This window comes from Marmota flaviventris, chromosome 6 (assembly GCF_047511675.1).
Source record: "Marmota flaviventris isolate mMarFla1 chromosome 6, mMarFla1.hap1, whole genome shotgun sequence".
Taxonomy (NCBI): Eukaryota; Metazoa; Chordata; class Mammalia; order Rodentia; family Sciuridae; genus Marmota; species Marmota flaviventris.
The window spans coordinates 17,284,784-17,302,765 of NC_092503.1; the positions used below are offsets into that span (position 1 = coordinate 17,284,784).

A 17,982-nucleotide genomic window follows, 5' to 3' on the forward strand; every position below is an offset into this window, starting at 1 on the left:
CTTCAATACTGCCACTATAAATGGTTCCCTGATCATTTTAAATATGAGTGTTTAAAAAATAAATAAATAAGAGTGTTAAAAATTATTCAAACTGAGATTCTACAAGGCAGCATCTAATGGTATTTTAAAGCCTTGTATTTTGAAACCTACTTAAACTTTTAGAAAATTAATATTTCTTCTTAAAAGTCATGTTCTTTGGCTAAACAGAAATGTATATGAGAAATATTATTACTCTGTATATGCCCTGCATATTATAGCACAATGTGAATACAAAATTAATTAATTGCTTACAAACTCCAATTTCATGGGAAGACTAAAGATTTCCTTGGTAGCTTCATAGTACATTGTGTAAGGAACAGAAAACACCAATTATTTTACCCTGCTGAGCTCATCAGCTCCATTCTAGTGAGAAATACAAAAGCCAAATAATCACATCCATTGTAGGATAATCTCTATCCAAAAATGGGTTACATTCCACATACCAATGAAAGCTCTAATATAGGTATGTGCTAACTATCATGAATTACCATATATTAGAACTAAATGCAGACTAGTTTATTATTCACAGGAATCCAAGCCCCAAGATTCTTTTGAAGAATTTGTTGTTTTCAATTAATCATTAGGAATTTATTATAAATTTTACTATATACCCAGACAATATACTTAGCATTTTAAATGACAAAGGCATCAAACTAATTTTTTTGCTCCTTGAAAAGAGATATACTTATGGTATAAAGAACAATACATAGGCTGGGCATGGTGACACACGCCGTAATCCCAGCGGCTCAGGAGGCTGAGGCAGGAGGATCACAAGTTCAAAAGCCAAACTCGGAAACAGTGAGGTGCTAAGCAACTCAGTGAGACCCTGTCTCTAAAATACAAATACGGCTGGGGATGTGGCTCAGTGGTCGAGTGCCCGAGTTCAATCCCTGGTACAAAAAAAAAAAAAAAATACATAACAGTATTGTGTTTAAGTCAGTATCATCCTTCCCCACTTCATAATTAATAGCAAAATCATATATCTGATGATGAGCTAGTATGCAGACTATATAAAGACTGTGTTATGGTGTGGATGTGAGGTGTCCTTCAAATAAATAAATAAATAAATGTGTGAGACAATGCAAGAAGGTTCAGAGGAGAAATGATTGGGTTACGAAAGCCTTAGCCCAATTAGTGAATCAATCACCTGATGGGATTAACTGAGTGGTGACTGGGGGCAGGTGGGGTGTGGCTGGAGGCAGGGAGACATTGGGGGCGTGGCTTTGGGGTATATATTTGTATCTGGTGAGTGGAGTCTCTGCTTTCTGATCATCATGTGAACCACTTCTCTCCACCATACTCTTCCACCATGATCTTCTGCCTCACCTTGAGTCCCAAGGAATGGACCTGGCTCTCTATGGACTGAGACCTCTGAAACATAAGCCTGGTCCAAATAAACGTTTCCTCCTCTACGATTGTTCTGGTTAGATCTTTTGGTCACAGCAGTGAAAAAGCTAACTAAAACAGAGTGCTCAACAACAACAAAAACCACCCAACTCAAAAATGGCAAAGAATATGAATAGACATTTTTCCAAAGAAGATATCCAAATGTACATGAAAAGCTGTTCAATGTCACTAATTCTAATCATTAGCAAAATGCAAAACACAGCCACAATGATACACTACTTCATATCCATTAGGATGACTATAATTTAAAAAGTGAAAAATAAGAAGCATTGGTGAGGATGTTGAGAAATTGGGAATCCTCACATCTTGCTGGTGGAGGTGTGAAATGATGTGGCCACAATACAAATAGCTTGTCATTTCCTCAGAAATTCCCCTCACAGGTATACACCAAAAGAACCGAAAACAGTGTTCAAACAAAAACTCGTATACATTTATAACAGCACTGAATATTCACAACAGCCAAGTGGTGGAAACAAATCAAATATCCATTTGTGGATGAACAAACAAAATGTGTACATCCATACAATATTATGGAATGCTTTACAATAAAAACAATTGCTATGATATATTATCCAGTCATAAAAAGAAATGGGATACTGATACATGCTGTAAATATGGATGAATCTTAGAAACATGCCAACTAAAAGAAGCCAATCACAAAAGACTACATATTATACAATTTCATTTATATGAAAACTGTAGCCAAGGCAAATCTACAGATCAAAAGTAGATTGCTGGTTGTTTAGGGTGAGATAATAGAGCATTTAATGGGGTGATAAAGGATATAGGGTTTCTTACTGTGGTGATGAAAATGTTCTAAAGTATAATGGTTGCACGTATCTAGGGATATATTAAAAATTACTGAAAACCATTAAACTATTAAAAACTTTGAGTGAATTAAATGATGTGAATTACTCAATAAATATCAAATTCTGAAATGTACTTGATGTGGAATTGTCTCACAGAATAATTGTTTCATCCTTTTGACTTCTGCAAATAAGAATTTTTAGTGAAATGTTAATGGTTCTATCTCTGCCTCTGGTAAACAAAAGAGTTTATATATATTATTGTTTGCTAGAGGTGAGTTTCTAATATACAAATAAAGGTAAGACAATTTGTGGTCACTTTAAGAAAAAAAAAAAAGCAAGGGATAACTCCTAATAACTCTAGCAGCTGCAATCCTTCACATGGATTTCATAGTACATCACGGACACCCATCAGTACAGCTGCAAAGTGAGCTAGGATTTCTTTCTCCTCCTCCTCCAGTCTGCCTCTAGGGAATTAAAAGATACTATTTCTTTTGAGACTCAAAAAGCTTGATCACTTTATTTCTAGTTTTTCCAAAAACAGAACCAACTAGTGTGTTAAACCTGGATTGATGACAGGGAATATTAAGAAAGGCAGTATCCAGATAACCCATATTTACACGTGTTTTTAAACAATTCATACTGAGACTAGTCTACATTAAAAACAGTTTACAAGGCAGAGTGCTTCTCACCATTCATGCTATGTGTTTACAGAACAGACTGCCATAGTTTAATGTCACTCTCTGTCTTTCCTTCAGTACAGAGCTACTGTGTCCCCAATCAACCCTACAAGATAAATTTGCAGCTATAAACAAAAATGTCACTTTTTTCCTATGTCAACAATTTCTATCGATAACATCATATTTTATGCATTCATTCCTAGATTACTGTGGGAGCCTAAAGTACTATATTTAAACCTTGTGTGATGTGCAGAAGAAAAATAAAAATTGGCTTTTAAGGTTTAGAGAAACTGTTTTGTAACAGACCTGGGCCTCTATTTTCACATTTTCTTTTAAATATATTTAAACTTGGAGAATTTCAAATTCAATCAAATGATTTTTTTTTCATTTTTTGACTCAAAATTTTCAGGCTCATATTTATGTAAAGATGAGCAATTCTGAGAACTAGAGCACTCTATCTCCATTTAAAATGCTACAAATTGAAAATGGAAGGAAAAGCATATCAACCAAAGATCAATCCAACAAATTCAGCTCCCATAAAGGCTAAATCACATATCCAAAGCTGGAGGATAAATCATTAGAGTCTGCCGGTTGTACAGATCAGTAGGGAGCCATCTGGCTTATTCGGCTTATATGAATGTAATGTGTGGTATTCCAAGTTTTTGATATTTCCACAGCTCATAAGTAATGAGGCTGCTGGCACCAAGGTTGCATTGTACCCTAATTTCTGGGGGAGATTTTATTTGATTTTTGTTTGTTTTCTATAGCAAATCAAAGAATGAATGCCTCTTCAAAAACAAATTTGCTAAATTGGTCTCCAATGTTTAAGTATAGCAAGTGCTATATTTATCTCTTTACCCCATTGAATGTTTGTGTTCCCACCCCCACATCCATTTTGGAGATGGTGGGGGATGGACACCACAATTATCCCTGCCTAATTTTCCTCCCCCAACTTCCTTTCCTCCTTTCAAATTTGTTGCAGCAGGAAGTTCTTTAAGGGAAGGTACTCTGACCTTCCCCAAACTGACTGGAAGAAGGAACTGACACTGGTCACTGTGGGGAAGAGAAAGCATCATCACTGTCACCTATCTCTTCCTTCCCACGCCTGATTTCTGGTTGCCCCACTTCACCCCATCTCATCCCATGACTCTCCTAACCTCAGAGTCAAAAGCCAGGGCTCAAAGTGCTGGCTGGTCCTTCCCTTGAAACAACGGTGTTAAAAAACTATAAACAGATGCATTTTTTAAAAAGCTGAAATTTAAAAAAGAAAAGTATGGGTGTAACCTTTAAACTATCTTATAAATTCTCCCCATTCATCCTCCCTCTTTTTCTCAAATACGTGGGGAAGCAATAGTACTCCAGAACAATGGGTCTCTAACTTTAGCTGCATCAGGATCACCTGGAGGACTTGCTAAGGCACAGATTACTAGGCCCCATGTCCAGACTCATTCAGTAAGTCTGGGACAAGACATTAAAACCTCCCAGGGGATGCTGATGCTGCAGGTCCAGGGACCCACTAAGAACTACCAGCCTAGACACAGAACAATTGCTAAAGAGAGGAAAACCCAGAAGCTGCGATTCCAAGAAAGCTCACCTCCAGCTCTAATACAGGGAGGCAGCAGGATGGGTGTTGATACAGGAAGGCACAGTATCAAGAAAATTATGAACATAAATATGATCTTTTAGCCAATCAGCTCTTTAGACTTTCATTTGCCTGCTGGCTTATATTTCTCTCTCAAACTGCCCATGGTGCCTTGCAATGGGCACTTGAAACAAACATATTTGGGTTTAACTCTTATTTGCAGTATGTCCAACTGGGTCAGTCAGCTCTCTTTTGCTGGAATAAATGCCTGAGACTGATCAATTTATAAACAAGGCTTATTTTGGCTCACAGTTTTGGAGGTTCCGTTCATGACTGACTGGCCCCATTGCTTTGGGCCTGTGGCAGTACAGTGTGTCATGGCAGGAGGCTGTAGGAAGCCCCTTCACTTTCTGGCCAGGCGTGAAAGTGAGAAAGAGACCAGCAATCCATAATCTCTTTTGAGTGCATGCTCCTGATCACCTAAAACCTTCCTACTGGATCCCACCTCTTAAAGATTCCAACCACCTCCCAATCACATCAAGCTGAAGACCACGCCTTTAACACATGGGCTTTTGGGGAACATCCCAGATCCAAACGTTATCACTTCCATTTCAAACAGAACCCACCAACAGTGTTGTTATGTGGATTAAATTTTATTTTGCATGTACCATGACTGGCACCTATATAGCAAATGTTAGCTTTTACCATGCATACCCATACCTTTTGACATTCCCATGAGAATATTCAATATGTTTAGCATCACACTGCCTACTTGATAATATAGGCCCAGTCATTAATTCAGTTAATAATTATCAAGTAGCTGCTCCACAGCTAGTGTATAATACTGTCCAAATATATTGAAATTATGTTCTACAAAGAAAAATGTTGATATAAACATTTTGATTTAGAAAACTTTTGATTTCATGCCAACTTACATTTAAGATAACTATCTGACTCCAAAATTGGCTAACTAAGGAAATTGAGAGGATGTGTTTACTAACCACAAATTTTGTTTGGACAGACACTAAAAATAACAGAATGGGAGAAAAAAAAAAAAAAACAGAGAAAGGAATTCTGCAAACACCTTAGTCTGATATTATTTAGGGCATATTTTAGACAATACTAGAGATCACATATCCACTTTTCCCAAAAATCATTATTTTATTTATGTGACCAAACAACGGGGAACAAACATGGGCAAGGTATCCTATTTTGAGTACACAATGATGTCATTTTTAATTCATCACGATGTCAGTCAGAAGCTTAATGATCAGTTAGGAAAAAATAGGAGCAGTGTTCTTTATGAGTTCTTCCTAGACCCTGGGGTTAAGTCACCCTGCTACCAACTAAACACCCAAATTCATCAGGCCTCATTTTTTTGAAATGTATATAGCAAGAAGGTGAGTGTGACATACATTGAAGTTTCTTGATCTTATCCTTTATGGTGCCTTTGCTCCTTCCTTCTCCTACATCTTCTTTTCTCCAAGAAATTTATAAGGACCACAGAATTCTAGGAGCTGGGTAGAGGTTTTAGAGAAATCTAGACAAACTCCTAAGTTTTACCACGAAAAAACAAGACCAGGAAGTTTGAGTTCACTGCCCAAAGTCAACTGTTCTTGGGAACAGTAGGCACAGACATCTTCCATTCCCATTCAGCACACCTTCCCCTCTACCCTGAATTTGGCTGAACCTGGATAAACTTCTGCAAAAAAAAAAAAAATTATTATCACATGTTATAAAAAAGACTCTGAGCTCAACAACACTTGTCTCCCAATGCTAGTCAATGATTGTTGTTGATGGGAAAAATGAAGTTACCTTGGAGCTCAGGAAACAACCAGACTAAAAAAAAAAGAAAGAAAGAAAGAAAAGAAAAAAAAATTAAAGGAGAAGAAAGAATGAAAGAAAAGACTTTCAGAAAAGAAAAGACTATTATAAATCTGTAAAATCAGGTGCTTTGTATTTTGTTTTAGAAATCTAACCTGGAAAATACTTTCCCTTAATTTTCTATAAAGCATCATGCAAAACCATAGTGCTCCAAAGTTTTTGCTGAAATGAAAATGTAAGTTTTAAAATCGGAGCTTCTCTATGTGGGAAAAAAATTCTGTTTCTATTCACTTTGCTGCTGTTTGGTTTGGTTTTTCCTTCCAAAGGTCTGCATATCTAGACCTGTGGCTTCTGCGATGAGGGGATATTTGGGGTAAATGTGGCAGCTTCCAAAGGTCGTTTTTGGCCCATTCTGTTTGCAGCGCTTCTTCCATGGCATTGTCTCCCGCATCCCCTCCCTGCAGATGCCTGATGTTTGCCGGTTGGCTCAGGTTTATCACCTCAAGAAGCTGGAGCTCTCCCAGCCTCTCCCCCAACCTCCTCACGACCTCTTCTGGCCGCAGATTTGCGAAGGGTTTGCATCTTCCGTGGCCCTGGCGCGAGAGCCAACATCTTCCCCAGGACCTGGGCGTGCGGTCCTCAGACCTGGCACCCCTGGTTCCGCAGTCCCGGACAGAGAGGCGCGTGGCCACGCCTTCTCGCTGGACCGGTTCTGTTCTCTAACCTCTTCCTACGCTACAGGCAGGCGGCCTCGCTCGCAACCAACCAACCACAAACCAAGGGAAAATAAAGTTCTCACTCGAGACGCACCCAGCGCCTAGGACTGCCAGATCGCAGGAGAGTCTGCTAGTTAGGCTGACCAGCACCTTGGGATAACTCCCAGATCCCCAGAGCAACGCGCTTTCCGCGTCACGATTGCTGCGGCCGGTGGGGTGACAGGAGATGCCAAGGGACAAGCCAGGGACAGCGCGAAGCTACATGGGCCGGAGGGCAGGAGGGGGACCCGAGGGGCTAAATTCATGGAACTGACTTGAAGGGCAGCACCACCTGCACGCCCCATAGCTCGGGACCCTACGGGATCATAGTCACTAACGATGTCCTGTAAGGGACTGTTCCTGTCCTTTCCCTCTCCCCGCTGGCCACCGAATCTGAATATACCCACGCTCACAATCACAAACACATAGGCGTCCATTCCGCCTCACCTGGGGTCGCGGGGCCGGGGCAGGTATGTGGTACCCCAGGGCAGGAATGCCCAGCCCAACCCTGCAACCCAGAGGTACCCCGCCACACTGCCGACAGCCAGACGCACGGGAGGAAGACGACACTCCCGGGCGGCTGCACCGATGGATGCTCGCGGGCGTCACACCTGGGGAGCCTCGCAGCGGCGGCGGGCAGTGGCAGCATTAGAAGTCCCTGGCGCGCCCCCTCTTTTCCTGGGCACAACTTTGTGCAGCCGGCGCCGCCCTCGCGCCTGCCGCCCTTCCTTACCCAAATACTGCCGCAGGTCAAGCAGGAAGCGAGGGGGTCCCCCGCTGAGCTGGTAGAAGAGGGAGCCCAGACAGAAGACCAGGAGGGTGGCCATGCAGAAACCGTAGTCCCGGAGGGAGAAGCGCAGGAAAGGTAGCAGGGAGACCCGGCGCTTCCAGCCGCCCAGGCCCGCAGGGGCGCCCCCCACAGGGGCCCCATGGGGCCAGGGATCCGCGCCGCCGCCGGGATGCTGCTGCTGCTTCTTCATCGCCTGCTCCGCCGCCTCGCACAGCCGGCCCGGGCCAGGAAAAGGTCACCCATCCGCCGCGAGGAGGAGAGCGCGGCTGGCCGGCTGCACATGGGGAGGGCCGCGCCGAGGGCAGCCGGGTGGGGGCGGGGAGGGGCCGAAGTTGCCGGGCTCAGGAGACTTTTCTCGGCATGGTCCCCGCAGCCCGCCGCGGCCCGAGCGGCCGAGGTGCCCGGCCCCGGCTCGGGAGCGCTGCCCGCGTCCGTCCCGCGCCTGCTAGTGCTACCGCGCCCCGTGCCCTGCCGCGCCCCGGGCTCGCTCGTGGCCGCCGGGGCTCGCCTCCAGCGCCAGCGTGGACCCCCGGCTTTGTGTGTGTCGCTTTCGGCGTGTTTTGTCCCGGTTCAGGCTCCTCCAGAAAACGGCAGGGAGGAACGGGAGGCGGACACCATCCCCTCGCTCCACCTCCTTGACAGGGGTTTTCCTCCTTCTCCTCCCCTTTCTCCCTCCGGCGCTCCGCAGCCCTCTCTCCTCCCTCGGCCCTCCCTCTCTGCGCTCGGGTCTCCGCGTTTCGCTCTGGTGTCACATTACTCCCTTTGCTGGGGTTGGGGGGGGGGGGGCGGCGATTATTCGCAACAAGGAAGAAAGTTTCTGGGTTGTTTTTTTTTTTTTTTCTTCCCCCTTTCTCTACGATCTGGCCTCGGTTCCTGCGCCACCAGCGACCTCTTGGGGCCCGTTGACTTCCCTCTTTTAAACAGTCACCGGCAGGAAGAAGCGCGACTGATTTTACTGTATCTGTGTTTTCATTTCAGAAACTTGATTCTCCTGCTGTATCCCATGCGAGCTGTCTATGAAAGGCCAATAACGGGGTGCGAAGGTACAGGTTCAAGGCTCAGCAGAGATGGTAAAAGAGCAAACGGTGTGAGTTATAATTAAACATGCCCGGCAGAGCCAGGCTCTGAGCCCGGACTACCCCCGGAGAGATGCAGAGGTCGCTTTCTTGCTCTTCCTGGTTCTGCAACTTCTCTACCGCGGAGGAGAGACTAGACACAAGTGCGGGGTACACAGCGGGTTCAAGAAGGTCCTTGCCCTCGCAGATATGAAAGGGAAAGAGCCTGTTCTCTTATAGACCTCTTTTATTGCTGCCTCTTCTTCCCTTCCTGGGGAAGCTTCTGGAACCTGCTGCGGAGCATCACAGACGCTGATCCCCTGATGGGCTGGGTGACTCACGAAAGGGTTGCGCTCATCAGCCACACTTGAAGCCAGAATAATTTATCATTACATAAGAAGCTGTAACACCAGAGGCTTCCATGACTTTTGCCCAAGGTCACAGAGATAGTAGGAGTAGGAGGCTTCTGTGACTTGCCTAGGGTCACAGAGATAGCAGGAGTTGAGTAGGGAGCCGCAGTCAAATCTATTGACCCTAAGCCCACTACACCAGCATTGCAACACTACAACCATATTGCAAGGTGGCTCTCCTTGTCCTCTGCATGGGGATTGGAGGGTGAGATATAACCCATTTAGCCTAGGGCCCATTGAGAAAGAGGAACCTCAATTTTTGGTTCCTCTTGTCTCTGAGTCCCAACTCATTCTGAATTTTCCAGTAACAAACAACCTGATTAAAGGTAGAGTCAGGAGCCAAGAACCTCTGTAATTCCAAAATAGTGTTCTGAAAGCCTTTATAAAGTTGGATATCTGAAGAATTTTCTATGGAAAATTAGGGAATTTGATCTTGAGACCAAGAATTTAAAAGAATAAAAGAATTTAAAAGAATAAAATGGCTTAACCATTATCTATACATGAGCATCTCTGTTTCCCATTTGTAACATGGGTGAGGAAGACACAAAGACAAGAGTTATTAAAGAGGTGGGCATTGTCACATGCATCCACTCAGATGTGTGCATTCACACAAATTCTGGCAATTTTACACTGTCCTGGCCTACTTTCTAAGGGATAGGAAGGCTGCTTTGGGACCTTAATGCACACATAGAAAGGTGAATGCCCCTGAGAGAATTAAGTCAATCAGTTATTGCCCATAATGAGAATTTCTGTAATCAATGCAATGAATAGCCCAGAATAGACTCCCAATTAATAATTTCTGAAAGACTAGGAGATGGGAGTTGCTAAGCAATTTCCATAATGTTTTGGAGACCACCTTTGACAAACTGGGCCTGTACTTAAGGTGTGGCCCTATAACCTGAATGTTTACTAGATTTAAAACTGCAAGAACCCCTATTTTCACAAGGTCCCTCCCATGGCTTCTAGAGACTTCTCTCTGCACACTTTGGGAAACCTCCCAATTCTTTCTCCTAGGGACAGGAATCTGAGAAACTGGGAGACAGAGAAGGAAGAAAGGAAACAAACATCTGAGAAAAATAAGTAAATATGGGAATAAAAGTCTAAAAATAAAACAGTGGAAAGGTTATGAGGAAAGTACAAGGGGGCAGAGTCCAACTCAGAAGAAACAAACTAAGACATGAAGAATTTTCAAGGGTAAAAAAAAAAAAAGGTCAATTTTTAAAAGATTGTGTTAATAGACTAGCCGCCCAAAAAAACTTATGAAGATATCAAGATACAAAGAAGTTTCAGATGAAGAAGGAAATGCTTTGTATTTTCACCCAATAAAAACTTAGATGTTTGGGTAAAACTTTGATCTTTGAAGTCCATAAATGTCTCTTAAAATTTTTAAATTTCAAGTACTTGTACTAATAAATGGTATCTCATCTATACCAGGTAATAAGTCCAATTGTAGAACTTTGCGAATAATTTTTGTTATCAATCTTATGATTTAGTAGACTTTATTCAAAACCTTAACCTCCATCCAGCTCAGTGTCACGGGTTTCTCAATTCCTTGCCTCTCCAGTGACTTTTCATCTTTGTCAACTAAGCCACTCACTTTTGTCCCCAGGGACTCCCTCCTTACTGATGACAAACTACATCTCCTCCAAAGTTGTCTCCAAAGTCTCCTTTTCAACCACCCCTCCCTCAATATCTGGCTGTATGTCCTTCCTATAGCTTTGCTAATGTGCCCACCCTAGCAATTTCAGTTTCAAGAACCCTCAATTCTTGTCCTTGACCAAACATCTTATCCTGAGTGTTCACTTCCTTCTCTTTCCAATTTCAATTGCTGATCTACTGTTCTAATCCCTTTTGGCAAACCCCCTTCATTCCCTTATACACGATAGCACTTTCTGGCAAAATTCAGGCTCTATTAAACTGGACTTTGCACCAAACATGCAGTGTTAACCCCAAAACACTCAGCATTGCCAACTGGCTTCTGTTTGGGAAGCACAAAAGGCCAATGGACACATATCAATGCTGTCTGGCCATTCCACCCTGACGTGACTATTCCGCAGCATTTCTCTCTTCAAACCCACCCGTCTCCACCCTCTGCTCATCCCTTCAGTCTCAGCTGACATCCTTGACTCGTATTTTATTGAGAACATAAAAGCAGCAGGACAGGCACTCACTCATTTCCTCCAGTCTGTGCCCATGCTCTGCGCCTTTCTTCTAGTCTCACTGTGTCCCCACTTCAGTCAGCTCTGCCACTTACACTCTAAACTGTTTCCACCCAGGCCCGGCCTCACACCCAAGCCCCCCTTGACTTCTGCATCTCTGTAAAGCGTGGCACTCTCCAATCACTTGGGCCCAAACTCAAACATCTTTCTTTCTTTATTTTTCCTCTCCCTTCACTCCTGTATCTAAACCATCAACAAACTCTATGGGAGCTACCTTTAAAAAAAAAAAACCCAGCGCCTGATCTTCTCTGCTACCACCATCTTCGCTCACCTGATCATTGCTATGACTTTGTATGTTAGTTATATTTAGATTTTACTTACACAACTGAAAAAAGAAAAATGGCAGTGGCTTAAACAAAATAGGAGTTTGTTTCTCCCTCACATAAATGAGTCCACAAATAGGTAGTCCATAGCTGCTGTGGAATCCCCATGCCAACATTACAGACCTACCCAAGCTTCCTGTTCCAGCATCCTTACCTTCCATTTTAAAGATAGCCACTAGAGCTCCAGCCATTACTTTATGTTCCAGGCTGCCAGCAAAAAGAAACAAAAGAAATGTCCTCCTCCTGGCAGAATAGGCTGTCCTTAATTATGTGTTCCAAAAACTGCCATGAATCCCTTTTCTTATACTTCATCTGCCAGAACTATGTCTAGTTGTAAGCAGGGAGGGGACAAGGAAATGTAGAGTTTAGCTGAGTACACTGCTGTGAAGAGGGAGGAGATCAGAGCTCTCCCTACAAAGAAAAGGTAGATGGCCCTTGGGTGGCATCCAGCCATCTCTGTTGTTTCTCCTAATGGATCTCCCTGTTTATGCCCTTCTGCTCTATGTTTCGTCCTCCTCACAGCAGCCAAAATATAACTTTTCAAAACTGTAGCTTCTCAAAACTTGCTCATGGCTACCAATGCGCTCAGAGTGAACCAAACTCCTACAGCCATGTCAAAGTGTAGAACAAGCTGGTCCCCCTGACCCTTGGCCTCATCTGTCCCCTTTCCCTCCTCAATCCACCCATCATTGTTCATCAAACCAAGCTCACCTCTCTGTCAAGACCTTGGCGTTCGGCATTCCTTCTGCCTAGAAAGTTCTTTCCCTAAAGACCCTCTGTGAGCCCCCATGACTGCCTTCCGGTTCTGCTCAGTGCTACCTTATCAAAGGAGTCTTTTGACTCCCTGACATAATGCACACAAGCCCCGACCCTCCTTACTGCCTTGACCTCTGTGGTTTCCTTGACAGAATTTCCCGTGATCTGAAAGACACTTTCATTGCTTGTGTTCTTTCTCTCCCCCACCAGAAAATGAGCATGAGGACAGCAGTTTTACCTCATTTGGTTACTGCTGTTGACCCAACACCTTGGAGAGAGCTGGCAGGTAGAGGTCGCTCCAGAGTGAATGAAAGATTAGTTTTCAATGTGAAGTGTTTGCAGTTCAGTGGGTCGAACGTCACTGCTGCATAGTGAGCCCTCGGAGATGACAGGTGGGGTTGGGGGGAACAGGCCTCATCCTGCTAGAATGTTCAAATGACCATCAGAGGAATTGTTTGAGGTTAAGAATGCATTTGTGGAAGGAATGAAGCTCTCACCACTGCTCATTTCAGGGATGGGGCAGTCAGCCTCTTGGAGAACCAAGCTCTGTGAGCTGAGGCTTTGGAAGACCACCTGGGCTGTGTTCAGATCCTCTTCCTTTACTGCTTCTCTGAAAGTGGTCTATTTCAGGAAAGTTTTTGAGTTGGAATGCCCACCCTGCAACAATGGCAGATCATAAGGCAATCTGATCTGGTTCTCTGCCTTGGAATTGAACACAGGGTTTTAATAACAAGATGAAAGCCCAACTGGCTTCCAGTTAGTCCTTGGTCCAACGTGTCTACAGGAACTGGTCTTGGGTGGCCTTGTGCACAGCTACACACACAGAGAAGAAGGACTCTCCACCCAGATGCCCCTGTTAGACTTCCAGTAATCTTGAGGAGATAAGGCACAAACACTTAATCAGGAAAACAAATAAAGCATTAAACAAAATGTTCTTTAGAATCTCAAGTGTGTTCCAATTAATAACAATTACTACACTGCGCTCGTATTGCTCTGTTTCTAGCATGTTCTATTCACTGTGCCTGGACTAAGTTATTTAATCCTCACAATAATCTCAGGCTATAAATTCTGTTATCCCTTTGCTTTAACAGATGAGGAAATAGGCACCATGAATGATAGACGTCAGCTGATGATCACTAGGAGAGACCTGTTCCAGAAAGGCTCCCCAGAAGAGGTGGCAGGATTTACAGCTGAGCAGAAGCCCAGAGGCATACCAAGTGCCGGGAACTGATTAGAAAGGGCACAGAGACGAGAAGATGTGTCTGAGGAACAGTGGGTCCTGCCTGGAGAAGGAAGGGGAGATCTGTGCAGCTGTATCACTACTGCAGGGGAGACGCACCAATCACAGGAAACAACCAGAGTTTTGTGCAAAGGCTCTTTAGAGAGTCTCCCCTTTGCGCCAGGCCTACAGACCTCTTAGCTCCCAGGCAGATGCTACAGTGGGTGTGGTTTGCCCCCCAAAAGTTCAGGTGTGTGAAAATTGGTTCCCAATGTGGTGGTATCAGGAGGAGGGAACCGTTAAGAGGTGGAGCTTAGTATAAGGTTATTTAAGTGATTGGGGACACTGCCCTCAGAAGAGATTAATGCTGATCTCATGGAGTGAGTGAGTTCCTGCGAGAGGGGTTGTCCTAAAACTTCTCCACCTTTCGGTTTTAGTCAGCTTTTTCATTGCTGTGACTTAAAGGACCCGAACAGAACAACTGGAGAGGAGAAAAAGTTTATTTGAGGGCTGATGGTTTCACAGGTCTTAGTCCATGAGAAGGCCAGCTCCACTCCTAGGGGCTCGAGGTGAGGCTGAACATCATGGCAGAAGAGTGTGGCGGAGGGAAGCAGCTCATCTCATGGTCAGGAAGCAGAGAGACTCCACTCTCCAGATACAAAATATATACCCCATAGCCACGCACCCAATGAACCACTTTCTCCAGCCATACCCTACCTGCCTGCAATTACCACTCAGTTAATCACATCAGGGATTAACTCACTGATTAGGTTAAAGCTATAACCCAATCATTTCTCCTCCAAACCTTCTTGAATTGTCTCACGCGTGAGCTTTGGAGGACACCTCACATCCAAACCAGAACACTGCCTGTCTTACCATGGCATCTCTCCCTCTTGCACACACTCCCACCATGACTGTGTCTGCTATGATGTGAGAGACAGGAAGCTCACCAGAGTCTGAATCAGTGGGGCTGCCTGATCTTGGATCTCTAACCCCCAAAACAATGAGCAAAATAAAACTCTTTTCTATATAAGGTACCCAGCCTCAGGTATTTTGTTATGGCAACAGAAATGGACTAATACAGTGAGTGTTTAACAGAATTTTTGATCTATTTGAATTAAATGTATGCAGCAGGAAAAAAATTCAGATAGAAAGTTCACAGAAGACAGATATGACTTAATTTTGCAAAAAGAAATTATTACTCAAAAAAGTACAGTTAAGTGCAGACACTTTTGATAGTCCTAACATGAACCATACAAGTCTAATTGTTATAATTCTTTTAGTGCTATCCTCCAGCTCTGAGAAAGGAAGGCCCACAGCAAGTATTTTTCTTGAGTAAATTTTCTATAAAAGTCTTGGTTTAATCTACCTAAAAAGTCTAATAAATTAACTTGTAACTTAATTGAAGAAATAATTGTTAAAAAAAGGAAAACCTAAACATGTCCAAGTGTTGAATATCTGGCCTTAATATATAAAAATTACATCATTTTAACAGTGCAGATTGCTGTTTGGGTCATATTTTTAAATCTCTTGGTAACATAAATTATTACACCAACTTTAGGTGGATGATTTGATGACTTACTGGTTTCACCATGTTCATAAGAGGACCTAAACTAGCCAGGCATGGGGGCACATGCCTATAATGCAAATGATTCAGGAGGCTGAGCCAGGAGATTGCAAGTCCAAGGCCAGCCAGGACAACTGAGCAAGACTCCATCTCAAAAAATAAGAAGACTGGGGACATAGCTCAGTGGTAGAGCACTCCTGAGTTAAATACCCTGTACCATAACAGAAAAATAAAATATACTCTAAACCAAATCTAATTTTACTTATCTTTTTCTTACAAAAATTCTTTAATAGACTCTTAGTACTTGTTAATATAAAGCCAATATATTCTTTTAAATCATTGGGTAAATAAATACTTTGCATTACTAGGTGGCTACTCCTTTGCTAAACAGAAAAGTATGAGACAAGCTGTTCAACTTCTAAAGAAGTCACAATTTTTTTTCAGGGAGACAAGATTGTCATGAGTCAAGAAATTTGACAATAATATAAGGTAATATACAATTAAATCCTATATGGCTTGTTATACCATTTCTTTAGAAGTACCCAAGATTCTATTTATTTACAAAAGGAATAATTTTATTTGATTTTTAGAATTATCTCAGCATCTTTTGTCCTTTAAGAGTGAAAATAATTTTTCGACTTGATAGTGCTATTTAAAAAAAAAAAATTTTTTTTTGAGTCTATGTCTGGATATGTTGCCCAGGCTGACTTTGAATTCTTGGACTCAAATACTCCTCCTGCCTCAGCCTACCAAGTGCTAGAATTATAAACATATACCACCATGCCTGGCTAAAAAATACACTGAACAAAACAAATAATAAAATCGGTAAATATTTTTGGCCCAGGAGTGATGTGACTGTCAAGTCTTGGTAATGATCACCTTGTGTGGCTTTTATGCTAATTGTACTGATAAACATTATTTGTTGAAGGAAAGCAAGTTATCAGACCAGAGACTGGTAAAGTGGGACTTCACAAGGGGCCTCTAAAGACATGATTTCCAATATCTTTTTCAACAATTGTTTTTTCTGGTGAAGGGCACACCATGCAGTGTTACTGGTCTGTTATGAAATATGCCCAGTGCTTTTCATGGAACTGGGTGCAAATATCATGAATTCCAACATATTTTTTTTATCAAAAGATATTTGTTTTGCCTTTATTAGATCATTATTTTGAGTGGCTCATCTGCCTTGCTTAAAAGGCATGAAAAAGAAGTAATTGGATGGGGTATTTTAAAAACTGATCCAAATGATTGTTGCTCCCTTCAAATTGTGGAGATGGGTTTCAATCTGAAAGCCCTTGTTTAAAATACAAATGCTTCCTTTTTCCTGTAACTGATCACACTTACTGCAGAGTCCGTTTCCTCTCGCATGGGAAATTAGGGGTGACAGGAATTCATCTAGCTCAGTGTCTTCTGGTGGGAAACAATCCCTTTCACATTATACTGAGTCACTTTGGGGTCACTATTCATCCAAATTTGAGGTGCAGACTCTGTATAGAATCACCTGCTCCTGCCCAGGATGGTTCATTGCAGAGGAAGTATAAGAGCCTCTCAGGGAGGTGAGGTGTGGCCATCAGCACAGCCCTGGGTGCCCTGCTGACTTTTGCCCCTGCATCATGACTAGTGAAACTCTTCCTTTACTCTCTGTTTCTCACTGCTGTGCCTCCTAGTTTAGTGCTATTTATTCAACAGCATTTGCTGTAAAATTTTCTCAACTAACATAAAGTGACCACCAGCTCAAAATAAGTCACCCTCAGTGCCCTCTGACCTGCTCCAGGGGTCCCAGGATGTTTCTGGATCTTGGTGTACCCACTTGCCCAAGGTCCACTGGAGGACCATCCCAGGCCTGCCCTGTTTAAAATCCTTCCTCAACCACTTCTATCCTCTAGCTGGTTGACATGAGGTTTACCCAGTGATTCTCCAAGGGACTTAATAATTCCCATCTGAATCAAGGGAATGCAAACAGACCCTATTGTGACGGGAACACCCCTGTCTTAGTTTGGGCTGTTAAAACATATCACAGATTGGGAGGCATAAACAAAATACTTATTTCTCAAAGTTCTGGATGCTGGGAAGTCAAAGGTCAGGATCTGGAAGATCCCGTGTCTTGTGAAAAGCTGTTTTCCTAGCTCATGTCCTCACATGGCAGAGTGAGACAGGAAGCAAACTCTTGTCTCTTCTTCTTTTTACCAGGGCACTAACCCCATTTATAAGGGCCTCACCCTCAAAACCTAATTATCCCTTGAAGACCTGTCCTCCAGATGCCATCACATACTTACTGGGCTGTGGTGTCAGTGTCTGCACGTGGAAGGGACATTTCGCAGCAGCCTGAAAATTATCTGGTTGTTTCCAAATTCCCTGTTGAGATTTGGACCTGGAGTAGGATAGCCAAAACCAAAATCTGTATCACAACTTAATGTTTTCTCTTTCTTTCTCAATCTTTCAGTTCAGACTCCATAAGCAGACAAAAGACCTACAGAGAAAAGTGGAAGAAGGGGAAAATAATTCAAGGCAATAATTCTAACTCTATTTTCTTCATTATGTGCCCTCTAG

General features: G+C 43.0%; 1 protein-coding gene across 2 annotated transcripts in view; it reads right to left on the minus strand.

The window, feature by feature from the left end:
• Window positions 1-8,601, minus strand: part of Ust (uronyl 2-sulfotransferase) — a 280,959-nt gene extending 272,358 nt beyond the window's left edge. For both annotated transcript variants that reach the window (XM_071612922.1, XM_027939510.2), the window contains exon 1: window positions 7,827-8,601. In XM_071612922.1, the coding sequence (XP_071469023.1) occupies window positions 7,827-8,073 (247 nt within the window). In that variant the 5' untranslated portion in view covers window positions 8,074-8,601. The remainder of the gene's footprint in view (window positions 1-7,826) is intronic.
• Between the last annotated feature and the right edge of the window lie 9,381 nt (window positions 8,602-17,982).